The 23,766-nt window shown below is 49.6% G+C and overlaps 1 protein-coding gene across 2 annotated transcripts in view; it reads right to left on the reverse strand.

Moving 5' to 3' along the window:
- Nucleotides 1-23,320, reverse strand: part of JDP2 (Jun dimerization protein 2) — a 41,697-nt gene extending 18,377 nt beyond the window's left edge. Inside the window, exons 1-2 of one of the 2 annotated variants that reach the window (XM_068964390.1) lie at nucleotides 23,242-23,320; nucleotides 13,263-13,486 (exon numbers count right to left, since the gene is read on the reverse strand). In XM_068964390.1, coding sequence (XP_068820491.1) covers nucleotides 13,263-13,463 — 201 coding nt within the window. In that variant the 5' untranslated portion in view covers nucleotides 13,464-13,486; nucleotides 23,242-23,320. Of the gene's footprint in view, nucleotides 1-13,262; nucleotides 13,487-19,446; nucleotides 19,568-23,241 lie in introns of those variants that run through there. The other variant, XM_068964389.1, reaches the window with a different exon arrangement.
- Nucleotides 23,321-23,766: the final 446 nt, after the last annotated feature.

Here is a 23,766-nt window from a genome sequence, read left to right on the forward strand (position 1 = left end):
AATTGACATTCACTTCAAAAAGATGAGAAAAGGACAGAAATAGTGGCCTCCACATATGAGATTCTCCCCACTCCCAACAGAATGATCAGAAGCAGAATATACCTGACAGGGGAAAATCCATTTTCTTCACAAAAAGAGTTAATCATACAATAGAAACTGGGTCTTTAACAATAGCAATAACAATGAGCTGTGTAATATACCTTGATTGCACAGGGCAAAAAAAAAAGAGACAAGAGCCCCTGACTGAATGACAGTCTATAATTAAATGAAAATGCAGCTGTTGCAAAGAATATTTATGAACAGGTCTGTTCTGAAAGTCCCGAGTTGGCCAAAGTAGAAGAACATTTCAAGTGCCATCATCCTATTAAAGCGTTGGAAATCATTCGTCTTTCATCATGAAGGTGAAAAACAAGGTCCTTGGCTTAATTATTCTCCACCAACGCAGTTCTGTTTAATCTGTACGCAGGGTGTGTAGCTGAAATACAGATTTCAGCCAATTTCTTTCAGACACGAGGCACAGATAACAAATCACTGAGTGAAACGGAGACCTCTACTTTGAGGGAACAGAAAACCAGCTAATAAAAATCCCATCCAAAAAAAAAAAAAAAATCCCATCCAGATGACAGTGGTCAAAGGAACTGACAGCCAGGGATGCCTGGCCTGGAGCATGGAAGGGTGATTTCACCATGCATGACTTATACAGCTAAATGGTTGCAGTTCAAGTTCACAGCGGGCGAAGCCGGGGCTTTGTAGCATCTAGGCAGATGATGGGGGCTGAGACCCTCCCCCTCCCCAGTTCTCAGACCAGAGCTGCTGAGAACTCTGGGCCAGATACAGCAAGTGAATGCTCCTTTGGCATCAGAACAGTGTATCTGATTCTCTCCCTTCTACAACAATGAAGGAGCTGCTCTATTGACAAGTTCAGCAGCTTAATTAATTGGGAAGTCCCTTTGGGTGTGAATGCTGGCAGCAGGAGCATCTCAAGACCTGAAAATAACTGCTTTGGAAATGCTAAGGTGTTTGCAGACTCAGAGAACAACCCTGCCTTATGCAGACTCAGATACCACATGATGGCATGCAGGTTCCTCCAGGAAACTTGAGATAGGTTTGGAGAAAAATGTGGCTTCAAGCCCTTGTAGCCATTCTCCAAGAGAACCATCACCAGTCAGAGCTGGAAGCGATGTTCAGTTCTGAGAACATCAGAACTTACTGGAGGGCTTCTGATATCACAGATTTAAGGGCTCCACCCTCTAGACAGTGCTTTAGTAGGTTTAGGGTGAGACTCAGGAGTCTGTGCTTCTCACACACTCCCAGATGCCACTGGGTCCACGCCTGACTTTGAATAGTGCTGACTCATTGGAAAAGACCCTGATGCTGGGAAAGATTGAAGGCAAGAGGAGAAGCATACAACAGAGGATGAGAAAGCTGGATGGCATCACTGACTCAATGGACATGACTTTGAGCAAACCCCGGGAGATCATGAAGGACAGGGAAGCCATGGGGTCACAAAGAGTTGAACAAGACTTAGTAACTGAACAACAACAACAATATACTAAATTGATAAAGGTGGTATTTTATTAAGGGGCTCAAATTGTATCATATACTTATTAGAGTCATTCAATAAGAATATAAAGATGAGTTCCGCTTGATGCAAAATCTTTAACTCAGAGGTTATGGGGGAAAGTTGGAGGTTTCTGATAGCTTCAGGATCCAAATTTTTCCTGTCTTATGTTTCCCCTGCACACACAAATCGGTAGTTGCAAACAGGTGTGTATGTGTTATATAGATACACACACCCATACATACGTAAATAATGGTTTTCCAGCTTGCCCTGCACTCTCAAGGCTCAGCAGTAAAGAGAAGTAGCAGAAAGAGCTTTGTTCTGAACAAAACAGACCCACCTGGCACCAGATGTCACCTTGGCAGTGCTCTCCAAAGTGTCAGATTTGATCATTAACAGGTATGAGCATGGGTGTAGAACTTGCTTTTTAAAAAAAAAAAAAGATTAGATAAAATTATGCCTTAAAAATGAAACTCTGGCAAGTTAATCTCTCTGAGCTGCTGGTTCCCTAACAACTAGTGGTACTAAAAAAAACACATCTACCTCATAAGGTTTTTTAAGAGATCAAAGGAGATAATCTATGTAAAGCAGATTTCAAACCATAAAATCCACTGCTCATGTGATCCTTCTGTCCTAAAGGCAAATGTCCTTACTGCTTCAAAGACCTGGGCCGGTTTATAAGGTAACGTGGGTTTCAACCAATGGCTACAGATTAGAACCACCTGCCAGCCCCACCCAGACCAACTGAGCTAGAATCACTGGGATGAATTCCAGTATTTTTTTTTTAAACACTCTCCAGGGGATGCTAATGAATAAGCAGGATTATGCCATATTTCCTCCCAAGTTCCATACAAAACCCTGCCAGGCTGCTCCCACTGCTTCTGCAGGGCGGCTAGCAACAAGAGAGAGAGGAGAAAGTATCCCTAACAAGACCCTGGCTTTTTCACCACTATTGGCCTGAAAGGGGCAGTGGTGGGGGTATTAATCATCATAGCTACTAATTCTGGAGCGTTGATACACGCTGTGTGGCATCACGGCTGTGGCATCACTGCATCACACATGCTATATGATTAACATACAGTATCCCTTTTAATTCTCCCTGTACCCAAGTGAGGTATATATTACGCTTGCCCATTTTTACAATAGCTTTGAGATAAAATTCACACATACCATACAATTCAGTCCACTTAAACTGCACAGTTCAATTGCTTTGAGTAGATTCGCAAAGTTGTGCCGCCAATCACAATTAACTTTACAGCATTCTCATCACCCCCAAAAGAAACGCCATACCTTTGAGCCGTCACTGCAACTTCTCCCATCTCCCCCGACCTTAGGCACCAGGGAACCAGGTCTCCTTCTTGTCTCTATAGATTTGCCTCTTCTAGACATCTCGTAACAATGGACCCACGCAACTTGCGGTCTCCTGAGACAGGCTTCTTTCATGTAATGTTTGCAAGGTCCATCCACGTTATGGTACGTACTTTATCCCTTTTTATGGCCAAATAATATTCCATGATATGGATATGGAATGCTTTCTTTATCCATTCATCAGCTAATGGACATTTGGGCTGTTTCCACTTTTGAGATATTGTGAACACTCCTGTATAAGTTTCTGTCTTAATTTCTCTCGATCACATATACCTAGGAGTGGGATTGCTGGGTCATAGAGAGAAGAAAATGGCAACCCACTCCAGTATTCTAGTCTGGAGAATCCCATGGACAGAGGAGAGTGGCTACAGACCATTGGGTTGCAAAGAGTCGGACACGACTGAGGGACTAACACCCTTTCATTTCATGGTAACACTATGTTTAGCCTTTTGAGGAACTGCCAGATTGTTTTCCAAAGCATCTGCACCATTTTACATTCCCAATAGCAGTGTATGAGGATTACAACTTCTCCACATCCTTACTAATACTTGTCATTATCTGTCCTTTTTATTACAGTTATCCTAGTGGGTGTGAAGTGGTACCTCACTGTGGTTTTGATTTGCATTTCTGTGATGGCTAATGATGTTGAGCATCTTTCCATGTGCTTATTAACTATTCATATATCTTCTTTGGTGAAATGTGTATTGAGATACTTTGTCCATTTTTTAAATTAGGCTATTTGTCTTTTAATTAGAATTTTAATCATTCTTTATATATTCTGGATACAAATCCTTTATCAGGTCTATAATTCGCAAAAGTTCTCATTCTGTGGATGGTCTTTTCACTTTTTGTCCTTTGAAGCACGACAGTTTTTAATTTTGATGATGTCCAAGTTACTTTTCATTGCTTGTGCTTTTGGAGTTATATCTAATCCAAGGTCACATAGATTTGTGGCTTTTTCTTCCAAGAGTTTTGTGGTTTTAGCTCTTACAATAGGTCTTTGATCCAATTTGAGTTAATTTTTGTATCTGTTGTGTGACAGGGAGGAAGCTAAAGCTCAATGTCTAGTAACCTCTCTAGAGCCAGACTGTTCCAATCAGCAGTCCTGCTTGGCTACCTGGCTTCCAAAGAGCCAAGGTTCTGTATTGGGGTTGGTCTGGGGGAGAGACAGGGAGCAGGGGCATGGAGGCAAGCCAAAAAGGAAGTTGTCACCCAGGACATGCATGTGCACCGTACTTGGTAAAGGGGGACACTGCAGTCAAACAGCAAAGCACAGCCAATGAGCCCCCCAGAGGCCAGCATGTGCACAGGTACTCAGCCCATCAACCTCATTCCAAGTATCTCTGCAGCCAGCCTGAATCTGCTCCAATGTCTCTCTAGGTCTCTGAGCTCAAGCTCTCCTGAAGTTGTCTTGTATCTTTGGGGCACAGTAGAGGGGAAAGAGATCTGGCTGGCTTCAGAGTTGACTTCCCTGGTGGCTGAGGTGGTAAAGAATCTGCAGGAGAACCAGATTCAATCCCTGGGTCAGGAAGATCCCCTGGAGAAGGGAATGGCAGCCCACTTCAGAAATCTTGTCTGGAGAATTCCATGGACAGAGGAGCCTGGCAGGCTACAGTCCATGGGGTCACAAAGAGTCAGAGATGACCGAGCAACTAACACTTTCACTTTTACAGTTTCAGAATTGTTCAGTCAGAGGAGGACCCGTGAGGGGACTCAGTTTCCCAACTCTGAGTCCATATTGCCAGCAGGTCTGGGGACACCAACATAAGATGACCAGCATTGACAGGGCTGCTAAAAATACCAAGGATTCTTGGGAAACTAGCAATGCCCTTAACACCACAGGAAATGAGATAAGAGGTCACTCAGGGCAACTTAGTGGAGACCTGAGGGTTGAAGGGCCTTTTCATTCACAGTTTGTGATGGTAACTAAAACTCTGGCTGCGTTTAAACAATACAAACAACCAGAAACAGGAAGGTCAGCTTGCCTCTCTGAAACCCTGGTCATGGATACAACACATTGGAAAGACCCCTGCTGTCAGAAACTCTAGCGCGATTCACGGCAAGTAGACTCAATCCCTAGTAAAGGTGACGTAAGGGTGTGATGACTATAGTCAGGCTATCTTTACACACAGTACCTCGCTTTAAGTTCACCATGAAATTTCAAGAGTTTTAGTTTCCTCCTTTTGCAGACAAGAAAACTACACTCAAAAAAATCAGCTGACTTGTCCAAAGCTGTCCAGGGAGTAGGCGATGGAGCCAATTCTGAAGCCAGAAGCTTGAACCCAAGCCCAAAGCTCTTTCTAGGCCTGAGAAGCAGCCCGTTTGCTTAGGCAGCCAGGTTGCTGCCCTACTTCCCTGACACCTGGACACCTCCAAACACTCAGGCCACTCACCACTTCCAAGGGTAAAATACCACAAGCAAATGAAAGTCCAAGAATCAAGTTTTGAATCAATGATAAACACTAACTTGCCTTATTGACTCATTTGAAAAGTCGTTGTAGTCATGTCTTACATTTGTTGTGTATCTTCTTGAGTGCCAGGCATTATATGAAGCCCTTCTTTACCTGCACTAGTTCACTTAATTATACCGCAACACTAGAAGGTAGGAGCTATTATTATCCCCATCTCAAGGCAGAGATCTAAGAAGGCGGCATGGGCCTCCTTGAACTCTTCAGAAGTGTCTGACTTCTGCTAAGAACATACAGATCCAGCCATGTCCCCACCACCACCTCTCGAAGGGGCCTGGTGCTAGGATAACATTCTTTTGACGTTAAAAAAGAAGTTTGGAATCAAAACTGCAATGAGATATCACCTCACACCAATCAGAATGGCTATCATCAAAAAACGCACAAACCACAAATGCTGGAAAGGGTGTGAAGAGAAGGGAACACTACTATACTGCTAGTCAGAATGAAATTGGTACGGCCACTATGGAGAACTGGAGACGGCAATGGCACCCCACGCCAATATTCTTGCCTGGAAAATCCCATGGACGGAGGAGCCGTCAGTCCATGGGGTCACTAAGAGTCAGACGCGACTAGGCAATTTTCACATACATATATTTGTAAGCCATTTGAGTTCGTTTTGTGGTTCAGCTGGTAAAGAATCTGCCTGCAATGCAAGAGACCTGGGTTTGATTTCTGGGTTGGGAAGATCCCCTGGAGAAGGGAAAGGCTACCCACTCCAGTATCCTGGCCTGGAGAATTCCATAGACTGTATAGTCCATGGGGTTGCAAAGAGTCAGACAAAACTGAGTGACTTTCACTTTCACTATGGAGAACAGTATGGAGGTGCCTTAAAAAACTAAAAATAGACCTACCACATGACCCTGCAATCTCACTCCCGGGCATATATTCAGAGAAAAACACGATCTGAAAGGATACACGCACCCAGTGTGCTCTGCAGCACTGTTTACAATAGCCAAGATACGGAAGCAGCCTAAATGTCCATCGACAGAGGAATGAATAAAGATGCATACATATATACAATGGAATATTACCCAGCCATTGGAAAGAATGAAATAATACCATCTGCAGCAACACGGATGGACTTTGAGAGTGTCATACTGAGTGAAGTAAGTCAGACAGAGGAGAAACATCATATGACATCCGTTATATGTGGAATCTAAAAAGAAATGATACAAATGTACTTACAAAACAGAAAGAGACTCACAGACTTAGAAATGAATTTATGGTTGCTTTGGGAAAGGGATAGTTAGGGAGTTTGGGAAGCTATATTCAAAATGGATAACCAACAAGCACATGGAACTCTGCTCAGAGTTATGTGCCTGCCTGGAGGGGAAGGGGATTTGCAGGAGAAGGGATATATATATATCCATATATATATGGCTGAGTCCCTTCGCTGTTCACCTGAAACTACCACAACATTATTAGTTGGCTATACCCCAATAGTAAATTAAAAGTTTAAAGTTTGAAAAAAAAAGTTTGGAACCTTGTGAATGCTCAGGTTATGGTATGAAATAAGAGTAAATACCACAGGGGCCAAAGTTAAACACAGGCATGGCTATCTTTAGCTATCACTCATTTGCCCTCAAATTCAATGATTAAAGTCGGTGGGGCGGGGGGGAAGCTAACAGCTTTGGAAAATGTGCTAACAAAGAGTGACAGAACGAAAGTGGAAACTTAGGATTTCAAAGATGAGTTGGGAGATTCTATTCCAAGAAGGGACAGATTGGATCTCTCTGCCAAGCAAGTATGAGACAGAAAAAGCATCTGAGTCAGAGGGAATAAGGCCAACGCTATTCCAAAGAGCCACAGATTAAAAACCAATTATGCAAGGCTTGCGAAAAAATGTCAGTGGGCTGCCTTTATGTTTTAAATCACTAAAAACACAAGCATGCTTAGGCCAACATTTACCCAGCACATCAGCTGGTTTGGGGCAATTTTTTGCTCAGGCTAAACATGGATGAACATTTTGGTTTTTTTGGTGAGGAAGCTCTTAAGAGTGAGCACACCTTCCAAGATCTCACAATAGTTCATTAATTGAAAGTCCCACTTCTTCCAAAGGGGAAAACCTTCTAAATGTTCTCAAGGGTCCCCTAGAGAAGTTGGGAAGCGACCAATGTGAAATCCATAAACAGGTAAGTCTCTTCTCCTGCTTTCAAGATGGTGAGGATAAGGATCTAGTCACCACATGGATTCTGCTGGAAAGGCAGACCATGATGGAATGAAGACACTGATTCCTAGGGAATCAGAAGAGTACAAGAAGTACAAACACAAAGTCAGGTTCCCAAATGTAGCCAAGTACTCCCTGGGCCCTCTAAATACACAGATTCCCTGGACCCTCAGAGATTCTGAGTACCTGGGCCTAAGGTTGGGTCTGGGAACCTGGATTCATAAGAAGCTTTCCAAGTGGTTTTGATGATCAACCAAGTTTGGGAATGGCTGGTTTGATTTTCATTGTGTCCTCTTGCCTGTAGCCTGAAGTCCCTTATGCTCACAAACAGGAAAAAAAAAATGGACAAATGCCTGGAGGTGAGAACTGGGAGATATAGAAACTAAGGGACGGAACGTTTAAGTGACTTGCCAAGTCGACACAGCTAGTTAATGTTCAAACCACCAAGCATGTCTTAACATACAATCTATAGACCAGGCAGGCTTCCCTTGTAGCTCAGATGGTAAAGAATCTGCCTGCAGTGACGCAGAAGACCCAAGTTCAACCCCTAGGTTGGGAAGATCCCCTGGAGAAGGGAATGGCTACCCACTCCAGCATTCTTGGCTGGAGAATTCCATGGACAGAGAAGCCTGGCAGGCTACAGTCCATGGGGTCACAACTAGTTGGATATGACGGAGCAACTAACACTTTCACAGGCCAGGCACCGTCCACTGTCTGGTGGAAATAAAAAGGAAGGAATGAAAGGTGTAGTCCCCGTCCTTGGAATCTAAACACAGGACAGAAGCTCAAAAGCAGGCTGGTGACAGGGTGTGAAACGGGCTGAGTAGAAGGCAATAGGGGGCAGTGGGGACTGTGGAGAACTGAGGCCCACGTGCCAACACAGTGAGCGTCTGCTACTCAGTTCCAGCTTCCTGGTGCATATAAGGCTGTTGGCCTAGAGGGGCCAAAAATTCTGGGTTTTTTAAAGAAGCCAAAAAGTCCACATTTCCTGGCTTTTAAATATAGCAACTCTTTCAATTAAAAAAAAAAGAAAGAAAGAAAAAAACCCACATGGTGAAGGCCAAACAATTCATCTGTAGGCTGACTCCTGCCCATGGAATGACAGTTTGCAATCTCTTTCTTAAAAGGTCATCCAGGCTAACCTCCCATGAACTTGAGTCCCTACTAGAGCACCCCAGAGTGGCACAGAGGGTGAGGGCTTCTATCCAGCAGGTTGTTAGAGCAGTGCTTGGCGGGTTTGGGGCAGGGGGGGCGGTTGCAAGGACAGGGCTTCTCGTCTCCTCCCCCACTACTGGAAATGCATTCCAGGCCCAGAGGCAGGGTGTGGCCACCACAACCAGAGCAGCCCACTCAGAGATGACCCAGCTGGGAAAGGCGGAGACCTCCAGGACAATAGAGAGTGCTTGGTGGAGGAGTCCAGCTTTAAGAGGCTACAGAACAAAAAAATGGAAGAAGGAAGGAAAGCTCTGGAGAAAGCCAGGGAGCAAAGCTGCCTTGCAAAGGAGTATTGGAAAGGAAAGAACAAAGAGGCAAGAGAGAAGCATCAGCTCTAAAAATGCCATAAGTCACAATATAACATGTCCACACGCCCTAGCCAACACGCAGTCTGGCCACTGGCCATCCATGTGGTCTACTGAATTTATCTTCATGACACTGGCCACTACCTGGCCTTTTATATTGTAGGTGAATTTGCTTATTCTCGGATGTCCCCACTCTAAATACATAGTCCAAGAGAAGGTGGGTTTTGTCTACTTGGCTTACGGTTCAGTATCCAGTGTCTGGCCCAGTGGTTGGCACACGGTGGGTGCTTTGCAAGTATCCCTGGATAAATGGACTGCAGGAAAGCAGCTGGCATGAAAACAGTTTCACATGATGTGTCAACCATATAATAATAACATCAGCACGAAGCGCTTTATCATTACAAAACCTGTCCTTTAACTTAATTCCTCCGATTTTCTCTTACGCAACTGCTTTGGGTATTTGGACATGGCCCAAGAGGCTGCTGGCCTCCACAAGGCGGACAGCCCAAGAGCCAGCTGGGACGGAGCTGCCTGCACAGCGGCTTGGCCTGTCCGCTCTCTGGGGGCCTGGGAGATGAGACGGCTGCAGAACTGCCGGGCTTAGCGCTAATCGGGCCACGTCATCAAAATGATGGAACATTCTGGGATCAGGTTCATCTGCCTCCCCAGTCTGCTAGAGCACTGATTAGAAGCCTGGAAGGCAGGCAGTGAGCACAAAGGGCAGCGGAGCATGAGGTTAAAGCTTTGGCTGAAAAGCCAGACTGCCTAGGCCTGCTTCCCAGCTGTGCGACCTTGGATGTCCCCAAGACTTGTTGATGGCATCCATACTGTGGGCATAACAATAACAATAGTAATAATATGACTTCAAGAGGGTTCTCAAGAGGGTTTGGTGAGACGCTTCGCAGAGCATGCCCAGCATTGTGCCAGGTGCACCCCGCCAGTTACAGCAGCAGCATCTTCCCCGGGCAGCTCCCAGCTCTGCCATCCTCCAGCTGTGCAATCCTGCATGACTTGACTTCCTCCTCCCTGGATCTCAACTAACTACCTCTTCTTTTATTTTTTTATTTTTAAATTAAAAAAAAAATTTATTTTGGCCACACCTCTTGGGCTAAGGGATCTAAGTTCCCCAACTAGAGATTGAACCGTGGCCCTCCGCAGCAGAAGCATGGAGTCCTGATCACTGGACTGCCAGAGAAGTCCCATATTCCTCTTCTTTAAACTGGAAGAGAATCCGATCACCAGGACCAGGTAAGGAACAAAAGAGATCATAAGTGTTAAGCCCTTAGCAAAAGGCCTACTACGTATTAAATACTCCATAGACATAAATTCGTATCTTATGGTTATTGAAGAAACTTTTACAAGTGCAAAGTGCCACTGTGAAAATTCACCAAAGGCAGTGTGCCATATGCAAATGACTCATCAGGATGTAAGGTTCCCAGTGGCAAGGTTCTCTCTCAACCCCCTTTATTTTTCAGTTGCTCTCAGAAGGGACCCCCCACCCACCTTGGGTCTGGCTCAGCGCATTGCAGGTCAGCTCCCAGTGCAGGGCTGACCTTACTCCTCGCCAGCGCCTCTGTGCTCCTCCATCTGGCCTCATCACCCCCGCAACACTGCAGTCTGACAGCGGGGGAGAGGACATGCAAATACACCCTAAAAAAAGGCTTGTTATTTTCACAGCCTGGATGGTGCACATTGTGGGTGCCTGCGAGGACAGCACGTCACTGTCAGGTACAGGGCATATGCCACCAATTGGGGGAGGCTGTGAAATGCAAAAATATGCAATCCAAATAAAGGCATTTTCCAAAAAAGAAAGCTTCTCTGGCACCTTTTGTGGAGGGAAGAGGTGGTAACTCAGCCCCTGCCCCCCACCCCACCCAGGGCAGATCCCAGAGACCAAGGCATCTGGCTCTTCATCAAGCCCAACAGCCTCAGTGCCCCCTGCTCAGCCACTGGTTTTAAATGGTTTTTAATACTGTGGAATGACCCAGAAATGGATACTTTCAAGTTCTGGGCCTGGGGAAGTGAAATAGCAAAAAAAAAAAAAAAACAAAACAACCCAAGACAAGTCTCTCCACGAAGAATGCAGAGCACGGACTAAGCTGGGAAGTGTGTTCCACAGCACACGGACAAAGTCAGTTTAGAAGAATATCATTACCATCCGCTCTTATCTTGTCATCAACAGTCCCTAGGGAGCCGCTACAGGCCACCTAACCCAGGTGTCTCCAGTACAAACGTCTACAGCAGGGGCCACGTAGCCCAGGGTAGATGAGAGCTGCAGGCAGCAGTGAAAGGCAGACCGTCGAGAGTTAACAGGGAGGCTCAGGGGCCCGTGGGAGATGGGAGAGGAAAGTAAAGAGGGTCCCTTCAGGGAGCTGTGGCCACGCCAGCACCGGGCCCACTGTGGCCAGATCGCCCCATTTTGTAATCAAAGGTTAAAATCCAAGTTTTCAAGTGAAAGGTTGGTTCCAGCTTCTTTTAAAACCCGGTGCAGGCCAAACCAAACACGCCTGAGAGCCGTGGCCAGCCCCGCCAACGGCCAGCATGCTGCCCCGCCAGCGGGGCTCCCAGCAGACCTTCTGTGCAGGTTTATGGTGCTTTTGGGGGAAACAGAGGGCACAGCGGAAGCACCATGAAATACCTAACTCCCCCCCCAACCGACAGTACCCGGACAGCTTTCTCCATCTAGAGACCCCCTCTCTGGGAGGTCCAGCCCTGTGAGCTCCATCCTACAGGATGGGCCCCCATCCCGGAGCACGTTTCTGAATGCTCCCTCCCCAAGAGTGGCCCAGCATTTGAGACTCAGCTCCCCCACCCGAGCCTGCTATCTGACACCTCTCTAGCTTCCCAGGTGGTGCTAGTGGTAAAGAACCCATCTGTCAACGCAGGAGACACAAGAGATGTAGATTTGATCCCTGGGTCGGGAAGATCCCCTGGACAAGGAAATGGCAACCCACTCCGATATTCTTGCCTGGAGAGTCCCATGGACAGAGGAGCCTGGCGGGCTACAGTCCACGGGGTCACCAAACAGTCAGACACGACAGAAGCGACTTCAGCATGTTTAACGTGGCTCCCACCACCAGCTCCTTCTTCCTTCCAGGTGGGCAGCTACTCAGTCTGGCCTCTAAAAACATGGCCCTGATGGGGCCCTCACAAGGGCAGGCCTTTGGACAAATTGCCAGCCTTGGGGCAGTGACGCAGGGCGTGCCCAGCACTGATGATCACCCACCCTGGGGACTTCTGCTTCTCACTAGCCCCCAGGGAAATGTTGCTGTTCCACAAGGAAGGCTCATGAGCGCTGCAGCTGCAAGGGACCTGAGGAAGGCATGCTGCATGGTGGGTCCTCTGCGAATACCAGCTAAAGCGGGCGACGCTGGGTGACTGAGGCCAGGCCCAGCTCTGGCAGCACTTTGGGAAGGGAGCCCACGCCCTCCTCCAAGTTCCTGCTTTCAGCTCCAGCCTGGAGCCAAGAGCAATAAAGACAATGATGTGACCAATGATAACATTTTTTTAAAACTAACCCAATATTGGCTTTGCCTTATATACTTTTCAAAGCATGTGTACATTTCCATTGTCTCCGCTGACCACCGCCCCCCTCAACACTCCAGAGTGATGGTCAAATGTCAAATGGTCAATGCTTTCATGATTAATCACTCTTCCCGTGCCCCTTGAAGAGCCAGAGACAGGTTTAGCACACTGACCTAGCCCAGTGCTTCTCAAACATTAATGTGGCCATGAATACCCTAGTGTGTGTATGGGAGGGGCCAGTTTGTTAAAAATACAGGTCCTGATTCAGAAGATCTGGGATGGGGCCTGAGATTCTGCATTTCTAACAACCCCAGGGTGACATGGATGCTACTGGTCCTCAGACCCCACATTAAACAGCAAAGCTTAGGTCACATGGCAAGTTTAGGGCTAGACCTGGGATGCTAGTTCAGTTGGTAAAGAATCCACCTGCAATGCAGGAGACCCTGGTTCAGTTCCTGAGTTGGGAAGATCCCCTGGAGAAGGGAAAGGCTACCCACTCCAGTATCCTGGCCTGGAGAATTCCATGAACTGTAGTCCATGGGGGTCACAAAGAGTCAGACACGACTGAGCAACTTTTCACTTTCACTTTGGGATGCTAACCCAGGCATCTTACCCTCCCCAAGATCCTGCCTGGGGGAACAAGGCTCGCTCACCTCACTCTTCACAGGCTGGGGCCTCTTGCCCAGTTTCACCTCCAGGAAGTGCAAAGGGGCGATCATGGCCCCAATGTTGCGGATGTCGGCGTATTTCAGCTCCTCTGCAGTCAGAGCCGAGCTGGGGAGTCCGGTCAGGGGGCCGAGCCCTGGCAGAGAGCCCGCAGTCACGGAAGGGTCTGGGATCTGCCCAGGCATCATAGCAGGAGGAGTGGCAGTCCAGCCTGGAGTGGACAGAAGAGCAGGACAGGCACTGTCAGCTGGGTGAGAGCTTCTGTGAGGGGCTTAAGTCCCAAGTCTTGCCGGGACCCCGCCCTTTCTTTCACCAGCGTCCCCCTAAACCCCTTCTCCACCCTAAGTTGCTCTTCCTGCCCTTACATCCATTCTGTTATCGAGAGAAACTTGATCAATCAATTCACACCAAGGTTATCACTGGCACCTAGGCAATGCTTAACCCAATCACAGGACACATGGATTCAACATTTGCTCTGAGCTAAGCACTGTGGTCATCCTTCCACCAGCCCCAAAAGACTAGGTCAGAGCCCAAGACATGGAGGAAGAAGGAAAGCTTAGAAAGAGAACTCACTCCAGACTGAACACTTTAAAACTGGTAGAGCTGGATTTAGACTGCAGCTCGCTGCCTCCAAAGGGAATGGATCAGAATGGAGGCACATCGAGCACCTTTGCACATATTTAAGAGGGAGCTATTTTGAGGCTGGCATGGTGCCTCCCCTCCAATCACACATCCCATTCTGCCTACTTGTTAAGACACCCTGAATAAGAGATGAAGCAAAGTGAAGTTAACAGTGTGTGTGTGTGTGAGTTCTTGCACCTGGCATCTATGAGGAAGAGACGGAGGCAAAGGAGATGGAATTAATTAGCATGTGCTTTCCCCGTGGAGCCCAGGACAAGAAAAGTCTTCCACGGGCTCTTCACTCTCAAAGCAAACACATATTCTAGCTCCTCCAGACTCAGAAAGTGTGCAAAGCAAGACAGATTCAGGCATGAAAGAAAGACATAAATTAGACAGGTCAGCACCCAGGGAATTCTTATTTCTTCCTTCCTTTCACTGGGGGAAGCTCATGGATAAGAAACAATCACTTCAAGGCACAGATGGCAGGAAGAAACCTTGTCTGCCAGTAACGCCAGACTTTCCGGTCACTTATGGGGCTCCTATCCATCCATTCAACCATCCATCCATCCATCCAATTGTCAACTACCTGCTATGAGCTGAGAGGCACTGAGAATAGTATGGAGATCAGTTGTACACATTCTTGGCTTCTAGGCAGCCTTGTAAGCAGTATTTTAGTACAAAACTACTTCTAGATTCTAATTCTATAAAGAGAATCATTTCTCTGCCCACCCCACCCCCCCAACCTCTTCCTGCATCTCTGCACAGGGCTATCAAATCAACACTTCATCTGTCTTGGAAATCCTGGGGGAGAAGCTCTGGCCCATCTCTCTACCTTCCCTCTCTTCCCACAGAGAGAGGTGTATTTAGCGAGACAGGGAAGACGGGACGTCCATCTGACCTCAAGCCTCTGCTGGGCAGTAACTCCTGTGACCACGCTGTCTGGGTCTCAGGCTCTCACGTCTAGATTTCAAGGAGAGCAGCATATTAGCGAGGCCATTCGGGTCATGAGCCCAAGTCACCTTCTCCATCTCCATTTCACTTCTAAAGGTGAAATTTGGTTCCCTATCCAACCCTGTGTTTCTTTCTCAGTTGGTTCTGCACTTTGTGGGGAGAAACATATTGGTGATTTGCACCCTGAGACCACCAACACTTCCACTGGACATCAACTTTCTTGGAAGAAAGGCACTTTTGAGCAGACAGCGGACCTGCCATTTCATCCTCAGCACCAGCCGCATCTGCCATGAAGCCTTCTTCTACACAGCGCCCCACCTCGCACCCCAGCTTACACTTGGGCCCCAGGCTCTTTCCTCTGTGCTCTGCCTACTCTGCCCCCCACACCTGGCCTCTCAGCAATCCCCTTCCCCACCCCCCATCCTTTCTCCCCTTCCTCAGCACCCCGTGTCCCCTGGGCCATTCTCAGAAAAGGATCTCAGGCTCATTCACATCAAGTTATAGCTTTAGAGCTGGAGGAGGCCCTGTGCTCATCTAAACCACATCCTCATTTTGTACAGGAGGAAACAAGCTCAGAGGTTCAATGACCTCCCCAAGGTCACACAGCTATAGAGGGACAGAGCTGGACTCCTGGGCCCTGGATTTGAGAACCAAAGCTTTCTCACCCCACCCTTTTTATTTCCCCTCCAGTGGTCCAAGAAACGTTAGTGAGGAAGGAATGACCTTCTAATGGTGGATTTCCAGACATCAGCCCACAGTGGAGGATCATTCTCTTGCACAGAGGACCCTCTACTCTGCTTTCCATGGAGATCCGGGTTCGAGAAGTTCCCCGAAGAACTACATGACAGGCTAGGCAGAAGTCCAGACATAGAAGAAACAGACCCTGGGACCTCTTATATGTGGTTGGTCAACGTGCTGTGACCCTCCGAAGGCCTGAGCTGGACTGGAATCCAGGTTTGGTGATAAAGTCCCTCCCTCCACCCTCTGGGGCTTCCCTGGTGGCTCAGACGGTAAAGAATCTACCTGCAATGTGGGAGACCCAGGTTCCATCCCTGGGTCAGGAAGATCCCCTGGAGAAGGGAATGGCAGCCCACTTCAGAAATCTTGTCTGGAGAATCCCATGGACAGCAGACCTGGCAAGCTACAGTCCATAGGGTCGCAAAGAGTCAAACACGACTGAGCAACTAACACTTTCACTTTCCACCCTCTGGAGCCAGGCCTGCAGTGCAGAGGGGGCAACAGGCTGCCAGGCCCAAAGGCTGCTCCAGGGCACAGTGGGTGAGTCACATGTCTTCTGGGGACTCCTCCAGGGAGAATAAGAAAGGGCCAGTATAAGGACTCACTCCTGTCTGGATAAACCATACCTAGGATCTTCCCGACCCAGGGATCGAACCCATGTCTCTGAGGTCTCCTGCACTGGCAGGCCTGTTCTTTATCACTAGCGCCGCCTGGGAAGCCCAATTTCAGGCTACCTGAGCCAAACTGACAAAGGAAACTTGTATCTTCTTCTCAGAAAAGAAAAAAACCCTACAACGGCCCACCCCCACCCCCAGCACCCCTTCTAGACCTGAACTGATGCTACAAAGAGTCAGCAATCCCAGGAGGGATGTTTAACTGAGCAGGTCAAAGTGGACAGGAGATGGGAAACTTGAAAATGTTCTATACCTGGTGCTTCAGCTGAACACCAACCCCTAACCGGGGAGGGAGTCACCACACCTCAGGTGTGGAGCAAAGCAAAATAGAGTGCAAGGTCCTCTCCTTGGCCCGAAGCCCCAGAGCCTCCCTGGAGTGTAAGGACCCATGCATGTGGCAAAATGTGCCTTGCGGCCACTTAGCCAGTGGAGGGTGAGCAACAGGCATGCCTGTTGTTGCCCCATGAGACCCCATGCCTGCATCATTTATGGCACAGAAAGGATAAGCCACAAATACTTGAATGAACGAGGTATACGTTCATGGGGGAGCCAAATTCAGTGAGTCGGTTGAGGATCTGTCTCTGGAGGTTTAGATGCTCGTCATCCACCTCCAGACCATTCGCTCCCACAGTAGCCCCCAAGAAAAATCCACCAGAGGCTTCTGGATGTTTCCTCGCCTAAGCCATCTCAGGAGATGGAAGCCAGACGCCTCTGTGTTCCGGGAACGATAGGCTCAGCTTGCAGTTTCTGTTTATTTTCATACAGATGGTATAAATGAGACACTAACAAATGATCCCAAAGTATAATGAATTCTCTGCTACCGTGAGAACCCCACCCCTGCCAGAGGGAGCACCCCCTGGGAGCAGCAGCCCCATGAATTCTTGCCATTCCTGCTCCCCTATGAACCCACCCCAAGGACAAGCCTCACTCAGGGGGATTAGGCACCAGGCTTTCCTTTGCAGAAGTGGAAAAAAAAAATCTCCCTCTCCTGCCCTTCCCCTCAAGGGTGCCCCTAAATGCTCAGATACAAACCACAAAGTCCTTAACACATGCCATTCCAAGAAGACAACCACAACAGCTGACATCCACCAGCAAGAAGTCATCCTACATGGCTCCAGAGGCGGGGGCGGGGGGGTGGGGTGGGGTGGGCAGGGCAGAGACGGAGGAGCTGGAGCAGCTGCCTCTCATAATTGGATCCCCATTAACTGGAAAGAGCTGGCTGACAAGCCCTGGCTGAAAGGCAACTTGGGCGATTTGAAAACGAAAACAATTTGCAGTGATTTAGGGATCAACTAGAAGGTGTGTGTGTGGGAGGGGGAGCGGGGTGACAGGGAACCCACAACAGTCAGGAGGAATTACAGACGGAAGATGACAAGAGGCAAACTCATCTCCCAGACTGGTTGTTCCATAAACAATTTGGTGGGAAAAGGAGAACTACGCAGCAGGAGATTTAGGGGAAGAACTGAGTGTTGCCCTTTGGGCCCAGGGGTCCATATGGAAGATAAAGATCCTCCACGCCTTCCATGACATGGAGGAGACCCTCCATGTCTCATTAGCAACTGGGTTGCATAAAGAAAAAGCAAACCCTATATGCTGGCAGAAGACCCATATTGGCAAATAGCTCTTGAGCCTCAAAAGACAGGCCTAGAATCCAAAAAGACTTTGGCAATTTGGGACACTGACCAGGAACGACCTGGAAACTAGCCAGTGGGGAAAAACTGGGTACTGCGTAGATCCAAGAGGAGACAGACAAGACACAAATGAGACAGAAAACATTTGGAGGTCACAGTGGATCCTAAGCTGTTGTTGAGCCTAAGATTTGGGACGGTCTGATGCAGCTCCCTAAAAGCCAGCTTGAAAGAAACAGGGACCAGTTGGATCCAAGGGGGAAAGAACCTAAAGAAAAGATCTGATATGTCTTTGTCCTGACTTCCTCAGGGACTTGTAGGCACATGGTTTGGGGGCGCTGCCTTATACAAGTAGAAGAAAAAACACAAAACACCTCAAGTTCCAAAAATGGGCCCTAATGGGAGACATTAAGATGAAGAGTCATTCCAGCCAAAAGAAGGAAGTGTAGAAGTGAGTTTTTCCCTCTTATTTTCTTCTCTTGTTTACTGTATGTAAACCTGTAAGATATATTTTTTAATGGGGGTATCTATAAGTAAACAACAGTCCCAACTTCTGAAAGGCTAGTCTTATTAGAAAGTGCCCAATAATGGGCATCTCGATCTAAAATGGCAAAGACAGATTTTTTTTTCCCAAAAAGACAGGTTAAGAAAAGGTTATGATCTGCCTCATGAACTTTCTGCCCATAAAAACAAAAGTTTAAGGACGGCTCTAAAATCCCTGGGGGTTAGCTCCCTTCTAAGCAAATAGCTGACCTGGGCGAGCATCGGGAGCCAGAAATAGGGGTGCAAATGAGTGCCACTGGCCCAAGGCTTCAAGGCTTGGTGCAGAAAGTGGAGGTGAGTGAGAGCAGGTCAAGAAGCAACGGAGTTCATAGGGTCAGACCCCAGGAGCACTGGTGGGTTTGGAAGTTAAAAGCAAGCAGCTGGCAATTGAAATCAACAAGAGCGACCTGGAGGTCTTAGGAGCTGGAGCCTCGGAAGATTCCCAGGAAGAAGCTGTGGAAGGCGGAAGTCCGTGGCAGCAAGTAGGGGGCAGAGAGGCCAGAAAGGTGCCAGGCCAGACATCACAGAGTATAGCACTAACGATCATGAATCTTGAAGAATTAAACACCAAATCTGTCCCTAAAGCTAAGGAGTTATCTGGGATGACCTCTCTCCTGGAATCTGAAATGATGCAGGCCAACCAGCTTCCAAAAGACAAGGAGATCCAGGAGGCAAGAAGGAAAAGGTGGAGAAAGCTCCGAGATGGAGCACAAGGGCAAGCAGCAGAAGACCATCTCCGAAGGCTGGCTCAGCTCTGCAGGCAGGAGAGTGAGGCAGGTTAAAAGTGGAAACTCCAGAGCCAGATCATCTGAGTATGAATCCTAGCTCTGCCCCTACTAGCTGTGTGACCTTGGGCAAGTTCCCTAACCTCTCTGTGCCTCCCTTTCCTCTGCTGCACAGTGGGACTAATCACCTTACTTTCCCTGTAAGGCTAAGAAGATTTAATTAGTTAACACTTGGAAAGCACCTGGAATAGCACCTGTGAGCATGACGTCAGTGTGGCTTTGAGCGCCTACCTTCCTGGAGCAACACTAGTGCTGCATGAGCCCTCGAGGTTCCTTCTGCACTGTATCCTACGGCCAAGAAGAGGATCCACGCCACCATCAACCCCCGGCCCAGCCCAGAGGATTCTCTGCTCTTCTACTTCCCAACTTGAAACCTCAAGAGGGCAGGACCATCCTGCATCCAGGCAGTCACTGCAGAAGAGAAACAACAGGTGGCAGATCGGGGTTGGGTACAAAAGTGCAGAAATGAGACCCAGCACCTGCCCTTTGCCTCAGTTTCTCCTAAGTGCTTCTCCATCTCGCAGGCCAGGACAACAGCTACATAGATCACTGGCAACAGGGTGCCCCCATGGCTGGGCTTCCAGGCCCACCTCCAGAAGAAGAGGGCCAGCATTTGCTGTGTCTTTCAACTCACTGTACCCCTGCATTGCTTAGAAGGGGTCACTCTTCAGATCTTCATAAGAAAAAATGAGGGGTGGTAGGTGTCAGAAGAAGCCCTTGACATTGTGTGAGCTCTGCGTAACTAACCCAGCCATGAAAGAAACTAGAATGTCTCTCCAAGAGAGGTTCTTCCCCAGAGACCAGGGAAATGCTTTAGACAAGCCCTGCCCATGAGCACAGCTTTCTCTCCTGCCTCATGTAGGTGCTCAGTAAATACACTGTAAGTCATTTCTGCCTGGATCTTTATTTTGAACAGTGAGAAGCAGCTGAGAAGGAATTGTCTCTGGGCCTCCTAGACTCTCTTGCCTCCTCACCCTGTCTTGTTCCTCAGCACCAGGAGTTCATACTATGATACACAGCACAGACACACACACAGCCTGTGACCGATCCTTTGGCTCTTTTTTTTAAAAAATATGCCATCGGCCAGTTAAAGCTTTAGAAATTGAGCTCCACAAATGGAATCCCATGAGTAGGAGCAAGAAAACAGACTAAAAAAAAGAGAGAGAGAAAAAAAAAACCAGAATGGTGGGCTCTGGCCGGGCCTCCCACAGCCAGCAATGAGTGTAAAGAAACACAGGCCGAAAATTCCAACCCTGGGTCGCTAAGGCATTTGTCTCTGCTGAGTTTCGAGAGGCCAAACCACACACATGCACAAGAGCGAGTACACACACACACACACACACACACACACATATATGTGTGCACACACACACACAGGCATACAGAGCTTGGCAGCCTGTAAGTTCCAGAGCTGGTAACACAAGCCACGGAACCTACTGCCAAGACAAGCAACAGAATGAGCCAGGCTCAGTTTCATTGGCCACCATACGCTGCATATGGCCCGGGACGCAGCCAAAACAGTGTTCTCACCCTCCTCAAAGGCATAGGAGACCCTCTGTTTTCAAACACACCTCCACAGAGCCTTAATTAAAGGAAAATGGAAAAATAATGTGCCCGCTGCTTTCCCCTTGCCTATATAGGTATGCACACACACATACCCATACACACTCTAGTTTTCTCTTCCTATTTCGGTTTCCAACATAATTCATTCACATGGAAAAAAAGCAAACTGCATCCTGCGCAGAAAAGCAGAAAAGAATGTAGCTTGCCCTCAGCCCTGGCTCTGACTCCTCAAGTTGAGCTGGGCCTGAATGAATACAGAGCAGGCCAACCTAGAGTCTGCACTGGCCCCTTCTTTCCAGAGCAGAACTGGAAACAGAGACACTTGTGTCAGAGACAGCCCCGTTGCAACACCAGCAACCCCACGACAAACAAGGCCTAGAAAGCCTAGCCCATCTCAGGGTTCTGCCAAGGGTCTGGCAGGTTGGAAAAGATGCCTAAACATCCTGCAAACAGGTGGGAGAGGCAATGAAGATGCTGGTGGCTGCAAAAGCTAGGCAGCAAGTGAATGGAGAGATTCTTGTCCAAGTTCTTCCTTGGGGAACACTGTCACCAGTTATCAACACATCTCCTTTGAGGTGGCTGCAACCAACCCAGGAGAAAAGTCAGAAGCCTCTACATCCATGCCTTCTGAGTGAAAGTGAAAGTGTTAGCTGCTCAGTGGTGTCCGACTCTTTGCAAACTCATGGACTGTAGCCCGCCAGGCTCCTCTGTCCATGGAATTCTCCAGGCAAGAATACTGGAGTGGGTAGCCATTCCCTTCTCCAGGGGGTCTTCCCGACCCAGGGATCAAACCTGGGTCTCCTGCATTGCAGGCAGGTTCTTTACCATCTCAACCAATTCATGCCTTCTAGCTGCCCTTCAAATCTCACAGCACCCAGCTCTTCAAGAAGATTCTGGGGCTACCTACAGCTCTGAACCAAAGCCAGAGTAGAAGGGGAACAGGAGAGTCTTTGAGAAATCAGTTCTCCATGTTTTAAACAAGGAGAAATCTTAACCAGCCCGAGGCACGAGAACAGGTCGTGCTTCTCTTCCCTGGTCGTCAGGTTTATATAAAATCAGAGCCATGCTCACACCTGATACTTGGCTAAACTCTCCCCTAGAAACCTGTGAAGGAAGATAAGGCATCCATCCAAACTGCAGCCAGATTGGCAGGGAAGATGAAAGCAATGGGAGGTGTTTTTAAAAACCCTGGGGGAAGGCAGATGACAGTTGAACACAGTTTTCTGCAAGGTCTTAAAGGACAAGCGGGCTCCCAAGCATAGTTTCAAGCTCCAGTTTCTCATGTTCCCCAAACCAAGACCCTGAGGACAGTCCACTGAGATTTAAACCTGGGAACACACACCGGCCTGCAAACTCTTTTTTGAGAAGCTGACCTGAACCCAGCTGCTGTGAGCACGTGTGGTCAGGCCACAGCCCAGTGTCCTAGATGTCAGTCCTAGATGCCATGCACAGTGGGCAAGGGTCAAGCGACCTTGCCCTCCTGGCTGACCCAAGGGATCAGTCGAGTTCTTCCACCAGCCTCTCCATCTTCAGCTGCAGGGGCAGCCCATCCTCCCTGCCGAAGAGCAGAGGGCCTCCCTGTCCACCCCCGACCCCACCACTCACCCAGGCAAAACTTGGGACTGCAACCCCGGGATCAGGGGTCCAGGCCGTGTTAAGTCCTAACCTTTCAGGCTCTTTCGTGGGGCGAGGCAGGAGAGAACCGTCTAAACTGGGCTGGGCCGGAGAGGAAGGGCTGGTTACCTAGCGCAGCCGGCTTGACTCCTTATGTAACCTGGCTTGGCAGTTGGGGGAGCCCAAAGGGGACCTGGCCGCCCCTAGACACACCCCCACCCCCCTCTCCGAGAGGGGGAGTCCCGGAGCAATGGCCCTGAGGAAAACCCTCTTCATTGTATGGAGAGCCAGCCCTTGTCAGCGCCCTCTTCCAGGTCCTCAGGGAGCCGCGCTTCCTCCCTGCGAAGGGGAGGGGCGGGCACGACTTGCCAGCAGGTCCCTGTCATCCCTCCACCACCAGCACCCTTGCACCTCCCGGGCCTTCAACCCTCCATCTCCACCCCAGGGCAGTCTTCTCCCCACTCACCCGCCTTCCCCGCCGCGCGAGAGCACCTCCCTGCAAAACGGACGGGGGAGGAGAGCGCGGGAGGGAGGCAGAGAGAGCGCCTCGGCCGTCCCGGGAGCGGACGGAGCCTCCCGTCCCAGGGCGGGAACCAAAGAGAAAGCCACCCGCTCGCGGGCGCTTAGCGGGAGCGGGTCCGGGCTGCAGAGCGCCCCCCTCGCCGGGGCCGCGCGGGCTCCCAAAGCTGCGGGAGCCTCCCCGAGGGGCTCGGGTTCCGGGGGCTCCGGCGCGCCTCGCCGGCGCTGGGAGGTGTGGAGTGTGCGGCCGTCCCAGGTGCCCGCGCCCGGCGCGCCCCACCCCGCCCTCCCGCCAGGCTCCCCCCGGCGCGCGCGCGCCCTCGCACCCACCGTGCAGAAGCCGCGGGCGGAGGCGGCGCCCCCGGGGCCAGGGCCCTGCTGCAGGCGCCGTGCCCGCTCAGCGCCGCTGCCGCCCGGCCGCCGAGCTCCGCCCGGTGCCCAGGCCCGTCCCGGCCCGGGAGCCGCCGCGGCGCCAGCCCAGCCGCCGCCGCCGCCGCCGCCGCTGCAGCGCCCCCCCTCCGTCGCGGCCGCCGAGCGTCCCTCCCGCAGGCTGTGGCGGGCGGCGGGACGGGTTGCATCAGCCCCGGCTATATAGCGGCCCCTGGGCGGCGGGGAGGGGTCGGGAATGCGGAACCGGCCGGGCTGCCAGCTCCAGACGTCAGAGGGGGACGGAGAGGAAGGGAAGGAGGGGACAGGGGAGGACCGGGGGGGGGGGGGGGGGCGGTGTGCATCGGGCGCTTCACACCCACTGACCTTCACCTCCCCCGCCGCCTCTCGCGCCCTCCTCCCGCAGCTCCGCACGTTCATCTCCCCCCGCGGGGGCGGCTTCGGCCCCGCAGCGCCTGCCCCGGCTCC

The sequence above is a fragment of the Capricornis sumatraensis genome, chromosome 2, assembly GCF_032405125.1.
Source record: "Capricornis sumatraensis isolate serow.1 chromosome 2, serow.2, whole genome shotgun sequence".
Classification (NCBI taxonomy): domain Eukaryota; kingdom Metazoa; phylum Chordata; class Mammalia; order Artiodactyla; family Bovidae; genus Capricornis; species Capricornis sumatraensis.